At 43.6% G+C, this 15,032-nt stretch overlaps 1 protein-coding gene across 1 annotated transcript in view; it reads right to left on the bottom strand.

Moving 5' to 3' along the window:
* Window positions 1-15,032, bottom strand: part of polr3b (polymerase (RNA) III (DNA directed) polypeptide B) — a 99,752-nt gene that overhangs the window by 44,926 nt on the left and 39,794 nt on the right. The window contains exon 15 of the mRNA XM_078219562.1: window positions 5,560-5,722. Coding sequence (XP_078075688.1) covers window positions 5,560-5,722 — 163 coding nt within the window. The remainder of the gene's footprint in view (window positions 1-5,559; window positions 5,723-15,032) is intronic.

The raw sequence follows: 15,032 nt of genomic DNA, 5'->3' as shown, positions 1-15,032 counted from the left end.
GGGAAAAAAAGTCCCAGTCTATCCAGCCTCTCCTTAAAACTCAAACCATCAAGTCCCAGTAGCATCCTAGTAAATCTTTTCTGCAGTCTTTCTAGTTTAATAATACCCTTTCTATAATCGGGTGACCAAATGTGGCCTTACCAATGTCTTGCACAACTTCAACAAGATGTCCAACTCCTGCACAAGATGTCCAACACATAGCACAAGCTTTTGGAGCTCTGCCTTGAGACACTCACCTGATGAAGGAGCAGCACTCCAAAAGCTTGTGCTACCAAATAAACCTGTTAGACTTTAACCTAGTGTTATGAGACTGAATAATAACTAAGTTGAGACGACTTAATTTATCTGGGCAATTCCACTAATATCTCAGGAGCTATGGACAAATAGCTCGTTGTAACAACAGGGGAAACATCATCAGCTTTCGACCAACCAAAAAAAAAGATTTGAAACAGTACAAAGCTTTCCAGGAAAACAAAGCTCAGTGCGATTTGCTCTCCACTCTCATATAGTTGGAACCTGAAAACCTGCCAAGACAGGAATCCGGAGGCCTTTGATACCAGCTGTGTCTGAAGGATTTTAGGAATATACCAGTGGGATTTTATACCCAGCACTGAAGAAAGAAAATGCTCAGAACAGCCTCCAATTTTACTCATCATCTGTAAAAGATGGCTCAGCCTACTTGGCCACATCGCTGGAGTCTGTCATCGTGCCTACTCATCAGGATACGCTGTGGTCAGATGGCAACCCAGGGTGAACTCGTGCCAGACCGTCAGTTAGAGAACTCCAGCTGGACGACAGACTCTGAAGCAACGTGAGAACATTGGCTGTGGATAGGAGAGAATGGCGTGCTTTATCTGCCTCATACATCTCTAATGAAGGAGCAACTAAGTCAAAGTTATCAGCTTGCTCTGTCACCTGCAAGGATTTGTAACTACGTACCGATGTACAAATATTTGGAAGCTAAACTACATTTAAAGAACCAACATAGCACAGACGGTGAATCAGGCATTGTTCTCACACATGAAGTAAGCTCCAGAAATCCAAAAACTCAGACTGAAGATTGTTGTCTGTAACTTGCTGTGAGGAAGCGTGTTAGGGCACTCACTCTCTTCCCATTCCCTGACATGGTGCTAGTCAGGAACTCATTACTCAGGGGATTATTCTATAGAATTGGTTTAAAGGCAGTATTTGGTGAGGAGCGAGGATGATGTAGTGGCCAACATTCCTTCTGCAATCAACACAGCCAAAAGGTGTCTTCACTTGTCAGTCACCTTATTGCTAAAGATTTCTATATGGCAGCTGTGGCTCAGTTGGTAGCACTCTTGCTTGAGGCAGAAGGCTTTGGGTTTAAGTTAACTCCAGACACCAGCACAAAAATAAAGACCAAAGGTACTGATGGACTGCTGCTCTGTTGGAGGTTCTGTCTTCTGGGCGAGACGTTAAACTGAAGCTCCCTCTCCCCTCTCAGGTAGATGTAAAAGATCCCATGGCACTGTTTTTGAAGAGGAGCAGGGCTGTTTCTCTCTGGTGTCCCGGCCAATATTTACTCCTCAATCAGAAATCAGCACTATAAGAAACAGCTTACCTAGTGACTGCGGCTTTGCTGTTTTGCAGGAGTTTGCTGTGTACAAATTGGCTGCCGTTGCTTTCAATTCTACAACGCTGATTACACATCCTAAATACTTCAGTGGCTGTAAAGCACTTCCAAACGTTTGGTGTTTGTGAAAGGCACTCTACCAATGCAAGGGCAATGAACCAGGGCAGGACTTACTCAGTTAATGGTAGGGCATTGGGGAGAGTTTCAGAACAAAGAGATCTAGGGGTACATGTTCATAACTCCTTGAAAGTGGAGTCACAGGTGGACAGAGTGGTGAAGAAGGCATTCGGCATGCTTGGTTTCATCGGTCAGAACATTGAATACAGGAGTTGGAACGTCTTATTAAAGTTGTACAAGACATTGGTAAGGTCACACTTGGAATACTGTGTGCAATTCTGGTCACCCTATTATAGAAAGGATGTTATTAAACTAGAAAGAGTGCTGAAAAGATTTACTAGGATGCTACCGGGACTTGATGGATTGAGTTATAAGGAGAGGCTGGATAGACTGGGACTTTTCTTCTCTGGAGCGTAGGAGGCTGAAGGGTGATCTTATAGAGGTCTACAAAATAATGAGGGGCACAGATCAGCTAGATAGTCAATATCTTTTTCCAAAGGTAGGGGAATCTAAAACTAGAGGGCATAGGTTTAAGGTGAGAGGGGAGAGATACAAAGTTGTCCAAAGGTGCAATTTTTTCACACAGAGGGTGGTGAGTGTCTGGAACAAGCTGCCAGAGGTAGTAGTAGAAGCGAGTACAATTTTGTCTTTTAAAAAGCATTTAGATAGTTACATGGGTAAGATGGGTATAGAGGGATATGGGCCAAATGTGGACAATTGGGATTAGCTTAGGGGTTTTTAAAAAAAAGGGCGGCATGGACAAGTTGGGCCGAAGGGCCTGTTTCCATGCTGTAAACCTCTATGATTCTCTGTGTTTTGTATTAATTGTGGGACAGGACGGTGAAATAACTCATTGTAAGAAGCACTGTGGAATGTTTAGATGTGATTAAGGTGCTGCAGAAATGCAAGTATTTTATCACTGCTGCAGTGGCATTGGAAAGGAATAGACAGCCCATTGAATTAAACAGCTTAGGAGAAAGTCTATCATCTGTGTAAACACAGAATTTACTGCAAGTGTCACCAGTAACATTTCAGAGTGGAATCTGCATTATTCTGTTAGTGTGGTGTTGTACGCACTAATGAAGTCAGTTTAACCATAGCCATTCTGAGAGAGTGAACAATATTTTGAACCATTACAGGTGCTCTATCTTGTCATCCACATTGATGTATTTGGCTCACGAGTACTTTAAAATTCTATTGAGCTTGGATATGGATTGATCTGCTTTTTCCTTAAAGACCGCGCGTGAAAGTAAAACATTTCTACCAGAAGAAATGAGGTCAGTTTACCACATGCTGGCTGTGAAAGAGATGTTCTGGGTTCTATCGAGCAATTATGAAAATGCATCGCTTCATCTCTGGGCTGTAGCTCAAATTCACCCCAAACTGATACAACAGAGGGCTGCCTTCTTTCTGTCAATTATAACCTATGCAGTGTCAACTTAGCTCCTATTCATAGAAACCTTAAAGTGCACAAGGAGGCCATTCGGCCCATTGAGTCTGCACTGACAACAATCCCACATAGCCCCTATCCCCACAACCCCCCACATATTTACCCTGCTAATCCCGCTAACCTATGCATCCCGGGACACTAAGGGCCAATTGAGCATGGCCAATGCACCTAACTCACACATATCGAGAAGGTACCAAAGGTTCTGGAGCCATTTCTGCGCACTGTCATCAATGATTTAGGTCTAGCAGCACAGGGAGTAGAGAAGAAATTTGAATATGATCCAAGTATAGAAGCTTTTGATGGTCTTCCCCATTACCACCTCCTGTGGCTCAATGGCAAATTCTTCTTTGATAACACTCCTGTGACACTCCTTGGGATGTTCTATTGGGCGAAAGTCTCAACTAGCAATACAAGTCATTGTCGAATGGACAACAAGTGAAACTCACTGGCAGTAAGTGCGAACTTATATGTTCAGATAAAAAAAAATTGAAATAATAATTATACTTTGAATAGGGGAAAGTTAGGCGATGAGAGTGGGCAGGGGCATTTGGGGGTTTAAATTCATGTCGGGAAGATATTAAACGCAGTGCCTCAGGTAGAAAGGAACACTAAAAAAGCATTTTATAGCATTAAGTATAGACTAAGGGACAATTTTAAATCTAAGAGATGTAGAACGGAAAGGAGTAACATTTTCCTTTATACCAAGGATGACAAGGTTGCAGAATTCACGACTGGGATTAATGAATGAAGCAGAAGCTATGTCGACATTGAGGAATAGGTTTGAGTGGTTTACGGGAAATAGGAAGAACGGAATCTGGGAACAAGGAGGACATCGGATTAGGATAAATATCAAGAAAGTTGGATGGGCGGAACCGTCTGTAACTTCGATGTAATGCACGCCAATGGCTGCTTAGTTGGATTATTCTTCCAGTTTTAAGTTAGTTACAAAGAGGGAGATGCTTGCCTGGTGCTGCCAAAAGTGGCAGCTATCATCCATGCATAGCAGACATCTCAAAAATACCCTCTCAATTGGCTTCAATGTTCACTATAGAATCCCTACAGTACAGGAGGCCGCCATTCGGCCCATTGAGTCTGTACCAACCACAATCCCACCCAGGCCCTATTCCCTTAACCCCACACATTTACCCTGCTAATCCCCCTGACACTAGGATCGATTTAGCATGGCCAATCAACCTAACCCGCACATCTTTGGACTGTGGGAGGAAACTGGAGCACCCGGAGGAAACCCACACAGACACGGGGAGAACATGCAAACTCCACACAGACAGTGACCGAGGCTGGAACTGAACCTGGGTCCCTGGGGCTGTGAGGCAGCAGTGCTAACCACTGTACCACCCCATCATTGCAGCCTGAAAGAAACAAAGGCAGAGATAAACAGGGCTTAAGGCTGCCTACAGTTTAACTCAAGGACAGATCAGCAGAGACATGGAGGTGGTGTGCAACAGCAGCTGCACGGACCTGCCTCGCAATACTCCCAGACCAGGAAAGGGCTTCAGCACAGGATACTGAAACCAAGGGCCACCCACGGGCAAGAAAACAAGCAGGTGGATCCATAAATGATGGCACCGTGCCATCAGCAGTGGGCTCATCCAGCCCCAACACAATTCTATGACAGCCGAGGACAGAAGTGTAGGTTGGGCTGCCTGCCACGGCTCATTGAGGCCCTTAAGTGGGAAATCCTGCCACCACTGATTGATATAAGAGGCATCAGGAGAGGCTTATGCCTCATGTATGGAAGGTGGGCTCGCCTCTGAAATTTATGCTGACATACTGGGAGTCCACCTTCAGTGTATAATCCAGCCCTGGGGGTGATTTTGTAAGTCATCCTGCATTCACTGCAGAATGAAGCAGAGATGTTTGCAACTCAGTTGGGATCCTTACAGAGATTGAGAAGAGTTACATTCATTGGGTTTGGGCCAAATTTGAATCTAGGTCCTTACAGTACAGGTGATATTCAGAATAGACTTGGTCACAAGCACTGGGATACTATTAGGTATTCCATAGAACAAGCCACAGTTCAGGCTTTTCAGGACATTCTCACTAAGAGGTGGCACGGTGGCACAGTGGTTAGCACTGCTGCCTCATAGCACCAGGGATCCAAGTTAGATTCCCAGTTTGGGTCATTCTCTGTGCGGAGTCTACACGTTCTCCCTGTGTCTGCATGGTCCAAAAGACGTGCTGGTTAGGGTGCATTGGCCGTGCTAAATTCTCCCTCAGTGTACTCTAACATGCGCCGGAGTGTGATGACTAGGGAATTTTCACAGTAACTTCATTGCAGTGTTAATTTAAGCCTGCTTGTGACATTAATAAATAAATAAAATGCTAAGAGTGATTGTAAAAATGCTCAAGTGTTGGACAAATAAGAGATGCCTACCGTTTAGAAATACAATGAACACATTTGGGTACGAAAGTTCTTCCCCACAAAGCAAATTTACATCTTCAACACCCAGATTAAAGGCAAGTTTGATTATGGGTCCATCCTCCATATCCGTCGTGATGTGGGTCATCAAAGCTAAATTCTTCACCAAACCACAAGCCTGTAACAAGAACAAAGCAAAAGGAACAATGACTTTAAAATATCAACACAAGTGATCATTTACTTTGTAAAAGGAAGGCAGATATGAGACAAGGAAAAGACTCCTTGAACTGCAGGAAAATTCAGGAGAGCTCCAGCCCTCGATAAACAGCCTAGATGGTTAACTTAGTTTCCCACTCTTAAAGTTTAGTAGATGCTCAAGTGAAGTACTGCCTCAGACGTGGGCCAAGTGGTCTCCTCCTCTGCTTCACCATTTCAGGATTCGACAAAAAGGATCACTGTAGAAATTTGGACTGGTTGTGGAGCTACAACACAGGAGCAAACCTCAGAATTCAGGCAGCTGACTACAATTTTGCAACCATTAGGATGGTAATTAGATGCATGCATGAGGACAAATAAAATTGAAGGACATGTACCAGTGATAAGGAAGGACTGTAGAAAAAGAGATAATCAGCCATGGATATCTAAGGAAATAAAGGAGGATTTATTTGAAAGAAAATGCATACAAAGTGGCAAAGATTAGTGGGAAACTAGAGGATTGGGAAATCTTTAAAGGTCAACAAAAAGTCACGAAAAAAGCTATAAAGAAAAGTAAGACGGATGAGAGTAAACTAGCTCAGAATATAAAACAGATCGCAAAAGTTTCTACAAATATATAAAATGAAAAAGAGTGGCTAAAGTAAACATTGGTCCTTTAGAGGATGAGAAGGGGGATGTAATAACTGGAAATGAGGAAATGGCTGAGGCATTGAACAGGTATTTTGTGTCGGTCTTCACAGTGGAAGACAAATAACATGCTAAAAATTGATGACAAGAAGGCTATGGCAGGCGAAGACCCAGAAACTATTATCACGAAGGAGGTAGTGTTGGGCAAGCTAATGGGGCTAAAGGTAGACAAGTCTCCTGGTCCTGATGGAATGCATCCCAGGCTACTAAAAGAGATGACAGGAGAAATAGCAAATGCACTCGTGGTAATTTACCAAAATTCACTGGATTCTGGGGTAGTTCCCGCAGATTGGAAAATAGCAGATGTGACGCCACCGTTTAAAAAAGGAGGTAGACAAAAGGCGGGTAACTATAGGCCGGTTAGCTTAACTTCTGTAGTAGAAAAAATGCTTGAATCCATCATCAAAGAAGAAATAGCGAGACATCTGGATATAAATTGTCCCATTGGGAAGATGCAGCATGGGTTCATGAAGTGCAGGTCATGTTTGACTAATTTGGTGGAATTCTTTGAGAACATTACATGCGCAGTGGGCAATGGGGAACCTGTGGATGTGGTGTATCTGGATTTCCAGAAGGCATTTGACAAGGTGCCACGCCAAAGGCTGCTGCATAAGATAAAGGTGCACGGTGTTATGGGTAATGTATTAGCATGGATAGAGGATTGGTTAACTAACAGAAAGCAAAGAGTGGGGGTAAATGGGTGTTTTTCTGGTTGGCGATCAGTGACTAGTGGTGTGCCTCAGGGATCAGTGTTGGGACCGCAATTGCTTACGATTTACATAGATGATTTGGAGTTGGGAACCAAGTGTAGTATGTTAAAATTCGCAGATGACACCAAGATGAGTGGCAGAGCAAAGTGTGCAGAGGACGCTGAAAGTCTGCAAAGGGATACAGATAATCTAAGTGAGTGGGCGAGGGTCTGGCAGATGGAGTACAATGTTGGTAAATATGAGGTCATCCAGTTTGGTAGGAATAACAGCAAAATGGGCTATTATTTAAATAGTAAAAAATTGCAGCAGAGGGATCTGGGTGTCCTTGTGCAGGAATCTCAAGGAGTTGGTTTGCAGGTGCAGCAGGTAATTAAGGCGGCAAATGGAATTTTGTCTTTCATTGCTAGAGGGATGGAGTTTAAAAACAGTGAGGTTATGTTGCAGCTGTATAAGGTGCTGGTGAGGCCACACCTGGAGTACTGTGTACAGTTTAGGTCTCCTTACTTGAGAAAGGATATACTGGCACCGGAGGGGGTACAGAAGAGATTCCCTAAGTTGATTCCGGAGTTGAGAAGGTTGGCTTATGAGGAAAGACTGAGTAGACTGGGGCATACTCATTGGAATTCAGAAGAATGAGGGGAGATCTTATAGAAACATGTAAGATTATGAAGGGAATAAATAACATAGAAGCAAGGAAGTTGTTTCCACTGGCAGTTAAAACTAGGGGCGTGGCCTCAAAATAAGGGGGAGCAGATTTAGGACTGAGTTGAGGAGGAACTTCTTCACCCAAAGGGTCGTGAATCTGTGGAATTCTCTGCCCAGTGAAGCAGTTGAGGCTACCTCATTGAATGTTTTTAAGGCAAGGATAGATAAATTTTTGAACAGTAAAAGAATTAAGATTTATGGTGAGCGGGCCGGGTGAGTGGAGCTGAGTCCACGAAAGATCAGCCACGATCTTATTGAATAGCGGAGCAGGCTCGAGGGGCCAGATGGTCAACTCTTGCTCTTAGTTCTTATGTTCTTATGATAAGGCAACAAAGAAACCGAGAGCAACATATCCAAGTTTGCTGATGATGCAATGCTAGATGGAAATGTAAACTGTGAGGAGGACACAAAGAGGCTGCAAAGAGATATTGACAGGTTAAGACCACGGACAACAACTTGCCAGGTGGAGTAGTAAATGAGGAAGCGTGAGGTTATTTATTTTGGTAGTTGTGGGTTTTAACAAAAGAACATGGTTTACATGCATCAATTCAAACTAACAACAACAGGTTTTATTGAAGGAGATATTCTCTGCATTGTAGAGTACAAACTGACAGTAAAACAGCAGCCTCTGTGAACACCCAACCGGCATTACCATCAAATCATGTGCTCAGCTCTTAAAGCAACCTGCAACCCTTTTAAATATATAATATTCCCTCCCCCCTTTACTTCTGTGGTCATGACAGCAAATTACTACAATGTTTTACATCAAATCAATAATTCTCTGTACACAGTACTATGTACCATTATCATTATACATAGTCAATAAGAAAGTCAATCAGGATGACATCTATCCCTCTTTGGTGTTGTTTATGATGCTCTGGAATTTTACAGTCTTTGGCCTTAGAAGTAGGATTTGGAACTTCAATAGACGCATCTTCTCTTGGAACCGATCCTACATCATTCCCACATGGTATAGTTGCAGAGACACAATCAGACAACTCAGATTAAGTCATCCTTAGTGGTCTTTACAACACCAGGGACTAAAGGAGTTGTTACTTCTGATTTGATTTGATTTATTATTGTCACATGTATTAGTATACAGTGAAAGGTTTGTCTCTTGCACGCTATACAGATAAAGCATACCATTCATAGAGAAGGAGAGTATGTAGAATGTAGTGTACAGTCATAATTAGGGTGTAGAGAAAGATCAACTTAATATGAGGTCGGTCCATTCAAAAGTCTGATGGCAGCAGGAAAGTAGCTGTTCTTGAGTCAATTGGTACGTATCCTCAGACTTTGTATCTTTTTCCCAAAGGAAGAAAGTGGAAGAGAGAATATCCGGGGTGCATGGGGTCTTTGATTATGCTCCGAGGCAGCAGGAAATGTAGACAGAGTCAATGGGTGAGAGGCTGGTTTGAGAGACGGATTGGGCTTCATTCACGACCCTTTGTAATTTCTTGTGGTCCTGGACAGAGCAGGAGCCATACCAAGCTGTGATACAACCAGAAAGAATGCTTTCTATGGTGCATCTGTAGAGGTTGGTGACAGCCGTAGTGGACATGCCAAATTTCCTGAGACACGATGATTCTGAGAAATTGTTTTGAAATTACAACAATTGGTCAGCGTGGCGTCGCCAAACTAGTTAACCTTCAGTTTGAACCGTGTAAGAAATAGGATCTGTTTTTGCTAAAACTATAGCTGGTATCCATTTCTCACTCGTGGCATAATGGCACACTAATACTCAATCTCCTTGTTGAAATGAGCGTTGTTTTGCCCTCACTCTCCATCCAGCAACTTGAGATTGTTGTTGACTATCTTTGAAGGTTCTGGAGGTAATAACAAATTAAAAGTAGTTCTCAACTTTCTCTTTAAGAGTAGTAATGCAGGTGAACTTTGGATAGTTGCACGAGTAGCTCTATACGATGCTAAAAAGCTAGTCACACGACATAAGAATGAAACTTGCTCTTTTGAAGCTTTTAAAGAACGTTTCAAGGAATGTATGAATCTTTCAAATAATCCATTGGTTAATGGATGATAAGGTGCAGATTTTATATACTGAATACCATTTACTTTGAGATAATCCTCAAATGCTTGAAGTAAATTGTGAACCATTATCACTAACAATCTGTTCCAGTTTACCAAATCTTGCAAACATTTCATCAAGTTTATTGATGGTTTATTCAGATGCAGTAGACCTCATGATAACTTTAGGCCACTTTGAGTGGGCATCAATGATGACTAAGAACATGTAACCCTCAAACAGACCACTAAAATCTACATATAAATGTTGCCGTGGCATTACAGGCCCCTCCCGGGGGTCTAAAGGAGACAAAGGTGGTCTATTTCCTTTGCTGGTATGTAGTCTCGGGAATTAAAGATACAGCAACACCAGCATCAACCTCCATCCTAATATATTGTTCACTTAACTTCGGAATCACCCGGAATCTATGCGATTCACCATGTACGGATAAGACACTCAGTTGGAGATCTTCATCATATTTCTAAACATTCTCTTCTTCACAGTCATAATTCTTTTCTTCCATGTTGTATTTTTTAAACTGTAGAATGCAACTTGTTCTTCTTCTTGAAGGTATCCCAAATTCTTCTTCTGAATATCATTCTCAGAGAAAGCGGAGTCTAGCCCAACAAGCTTCTGCAATATGACCCATTTTGCCACAATTCTTGCATTGACTGTCCTTGCTCCAGCACTCACTTGCTGAATGGCCCTTTTCTGGCACATCTGTAACATGCTTGTTCCTGTTTTGACTTCTTATGGGCAGTTCCCAACTTGTGGATCTTCATGCCTTCAAATTGTGAAGCCTCTTTTGTAGCCAGTTCCATCGCCACTGCAATTTCTGCTGCTGTCTTTAAAATCAGTAAGCAATCTGCTTTGGATAGTCTCATTTTGGACACCACAATCTAGACAACCTCGAAGAGTATCTTCAAATGACTTTTTGACTTGATATAATTTATTGTCGCATGTATTAACATACAGTGAAAAGTACTGTTTCTTGCGCGCTATACAGACAGAGCATACCGTTCATAGAGAAGGAAAGGAGAGAGTGCAGAATGTAGTGTTACAGTCATAGCTAGGGTATCGAGAAAGATCAACTTAATGCGAGGTAGGTCCATTCAAAAGTCTGACAGCAGCAGGGATGAAGCTGTTCTTGAATCGGTTGGTACGTGACCTCAGACTTTTGTATCTTTTTCCCGAAGGAAGAAGGTGGAAGAGAGAATGTCCGGAGTGCGTGGGGTCCTTAATTATGCTGGCTGCTTTGCTGAGGCAGCGGGAAGTGTAGACAGAGTCAATGGATGGGAGGCTGGTTTGCGGATGGATTGGGCTACATTCACAACCTTTTGTAGTTCCTTGCAGTCTTCGGCAGAGCAAGAGCCCAGACCAAGCTGTGATACAACCAGAAAGAATGCTTTCTATGGTGCATCTGTAAAAGTTGGTGAGAATCGTAGCTGACATGCCAAATTTCCTTAGTCTTCTGAGAAAGTAGAGGCGTTGGTGGGCTTTCTTAACTATAGTGTCAGCATGGGGGGACCAGGGCAGGTTGGTTGGTGATCTGGACACCTAAAAACGCAAAGCTCTCGACCCTTTCTACTTCGTCTATATTGATGTAGACAGGGGCATGTTCTTCTTTACACTTCCTGAAGTCGATGACAATCTCCTTCGTTTTGTTGACATTGAGGGAGAGACTATTGTTGCCGCACCAGTTCACCAGATTCTCTATCTCATTCCTGTACTCTGTCTCGTCATTGTTTGAGATCCGACCCACTACGGTGGTGTCGCCAGCAAACTTGAAAATCGAATTGATGGGGAATTTGGCCACACAGTCATAGGTGTATAAGGAGTATAGTAGGGGGCCGAGAACACAGCCTTGTGGGGCACCGGTGTTGAGGATGATCGTGGAGGTGTTGTTGCCTATCCTTACTGATTGTGGTCTGTGAGTTGGGAAGATCAGGATCCAGGCACAGAGGGAGGTGCCGAGGCCCAGGCCACGGAGTTTGGAGATGAGTTTCGTGGGAATAATAGTGTTGAAGGCTGAGCTGTAGCCAATAAATAGGAGTCTGACATAGGTGTCCTTGTTATGTAGGTGTTCCAGGGTTGAGTGCAGGGCCAGGGAAATGGCGTCTGCTGTGGATCTGTTGCGGCGGTAGGCAAACTGTAGTGGATCCAGGTAGTCCGGGAGGCTGGAATTGATTTGTGCCATGACTAACCTTTCGAAGCACTTCATAATGATGGATGTCAGAGCCACCGGCCGATAGTCATTAAGGCACACTGCTTGGTTTTTCTTAGGTACCGGGATGATGGTCGTCTTCTTGAAGCAGATAGGGACCTCAGATTGTTGTAAAGAGAGGTTGAAGATGTCTGTGAATACCCCCGCCAGCTGATCCGCGCAGGATCTGAGTGCATGTCCAGGTAACCCAGTCACTTTCCGTGGGTTGACCTTCAAGAAAGTTGCTCTGACATCTGCAATGGTGACCGCAGATACAGGTTCATCCAGGGCTTCCAGGGTGGAGGGCATGCTCTCGCTGACCTCTTGCTTAAAACGGGCGTAGAATGCATTGAGCTCATCAGGGAGGGGTGCGTTGGAGCCGGCGATTTTACATGCCTTCATCTTGTAACCTGTTTTGTCTTGCAAACCTTGCCATAGTTGGCGGGGGTGGGTGTGGGTAGCCTTTGGCATCTTTGATGGTCACTTAGATTGTATCTGACTTTCTTGTATAGGTCAGTGTCGCCCGACTTGAACGCCTCAGACCTGGACTTCAGCAAGCAGTGGATATCCCTGTTCATCCGTGGTTTCCGGTTGGGGAACACATGGATTTGCTTCTTTGTGGCACACAGTCTTCTACAATGTCAAACTCTCAATGTTATGCCAGCCTTTTTAAGGTTGCCAGAAGCTGAGCAATGCTTTCGCCTTCCACTTGATTCCTTCAGTGAAACCTGAACCATTCCGTCATGATCAGTGGCTTTGGAGAGTGATGATCCTCAAGGATCTTTGTCAAGTCATCGTAAGCTTTGATTCCTGGTTTTTCTGGATGAGGTTTATTTGGTAGCAAACGCCACTAGCTTCTGTCTTTATATTGGGAAAAATCCCTCTTTTAAAACCAGAGTTTTTTTTCCCTTACTTGGTCTTCCTTCACTGGCACTTCAATCTTTCATCCTCTTGTCGCTTCTCCCCAGCCTTCTAATATTTGAAGTGTGAGGAGACGCAATTCTTTTCTTCTACTTAGCATCTTTTCTCGATGAAACAACACCCCGACCTGTTGTCAATTATCTCTCTGTGATGTCCAAACTATGTTAGGAGTTGTGGGTTTTAACAAAAAGAAAACATAATTTGCACATGCAGATTGAACTGACAACATCAGATTTATTGAAAGATTTTTTTCCTGCACTGCAAAGTACAAATTGAAAATAAAACAGCAGCCTCTGCAAACACCCTAATGACATCAACTACAAATTATGTGATTAGCTCTTGAGGTAACCATGCAACCCTTTCCAATATACACCAATGCTGCACGTTCTATGTCAGGAATCATGGAGCACAGTTTGAATACCTGATAAGCACTCCCAGCTGGTGAGTCACCACAACTGGAGTGTAAAATCACCCAACTATCCTTCACATCCTTATTACAGTCAAATATCTACAGACCTACTTCGATGATGGACTTCACTGAATCCAATTCAAGACAATGAACAGATCCCACCATGCACACATTGATTGGCCATAATTCAGAAGTAAATTAAGAATGCGAGTTGCAGTCGCTACCAGGTGCTAGCGCGGCCGAGTGGTCTAAGGTGCTGGTTTTAGGCTCGAGTCATTTCGATGGCGTGGGTTCGAATCCCACCGCTGCCAAGCAAGGAATTTTAAGGGTGGCACGGTAGCACAGTGGTTAGCACTGCTGCTTCACAACGCCAGAGACCCGGGTTCAATTCCCAGCAGCGGTCACTGTCTGTGTGGAGTTTGCACGTTCTGCCCGTGTCTGCTCCGGGTGCTCCGGTTTCCTCCCACATTCTGAAAGATGTGCTGGTTAGGGTGCATTGACCCGAACAGGCGCCGGGCTGTGGCGATTCGGGGAATTTCACAGTAACTTCATTGCAGTGTTACCGTAAGCCTTACTTGCGACTAATAAATAAACTTTAACTTTAAATCACTACTAAGATTGGCGGAGTTGCGGATAGTGATGAAGATTGCCAGAGAATACAGCAGGATAGAGATAGGCTGGAAAATTGGTCGGAGAAATGGCAGATGGAATTTAATCCGGACAAATGCAAGGTGATGCATTTTGGTCGATCCAATTCCGGTGGGAGCCATAAAATAAATGGCAGAATCATCAGGAGCATCGACACACAGAGAGATCTGGGAGTACAGGTCCACAGATCCTTAAAAGTGACAGCACAGGTGGAAAAGGTGGTGAAGAAAGCATAAGTTGTTTGGAATACTGTGTCCAATTCTGGTCGCCACACTACCAGAAGGATGTGGAGGCTTTGGAGAGAGTGTAGAAAAGTTTTACCAGGATGTTGCCTGGTATGGAGGGTATTAGCTATGAGGAGAGATTGAATAAACTGGGATTGTTCTCCCTGGAAAGACGGAGGCTGAGGGGCGACCTGATAGAAGTTTATAAAATTATGAGGGGTGTGGATAGGATGAACAGTTGGAAGCTTTTTCCCAGGGCAGAAATGACAATTACAAGGGGGCACAAGTTCAAGATAAGGGGGGAAAGGTTCAGTGGAGATGTGCGGGGAAAGTTTTTTTTACACGGAGGGTGGTGGGAGCCTGGAATGCACTGCCAAGTGAGGCGATTGAGGCAGTTACGTTAGCCACATTTAAGATTTATCTTGATAGACAGATGAACAAACGGGGAATATCGGGATATAAGCGGTTGGTCTAGATAGAAAAACACGATCGGCGTAGGCTTGGAGGGCCAAAGGGCCTGTTCCTGTGCTGTACTGTTCTCTGTTCTTTGTCATACTTTAAGAAAGTCACTTTGCACACACAATATTAATTTAGTTACTTCTTCCTGATCATGTCACCATGAATAAATGTACAGAATCCAGGTAATTATAGAATCTTAACACACAGGGGGCGGCCATTTGGTCCAATGGGTTTGTGCAGACTCTTAGAAAGAGCAGTCTGACTATCCTCACTCCTTTGTTCTTTC

The sequence above is a fragment of the Mustelus asterias genome, chromosome 9 (genome assembly GCF_964213995.1).
Source record: "Mustelus asterias chromosome 9, sMusAst1.hap1.1, whole genome shotgun sequence".
NCBI classification, from domain to species: Eukaryota; Metazoa; Chordata; class Chondrichthyes; order Carcharhiniformes; family Triakidae; genus Mustelus; species Mustelus asterias.
This window is presented reverse-complemented; position numbering and strand designations above follow the sequence as displayed.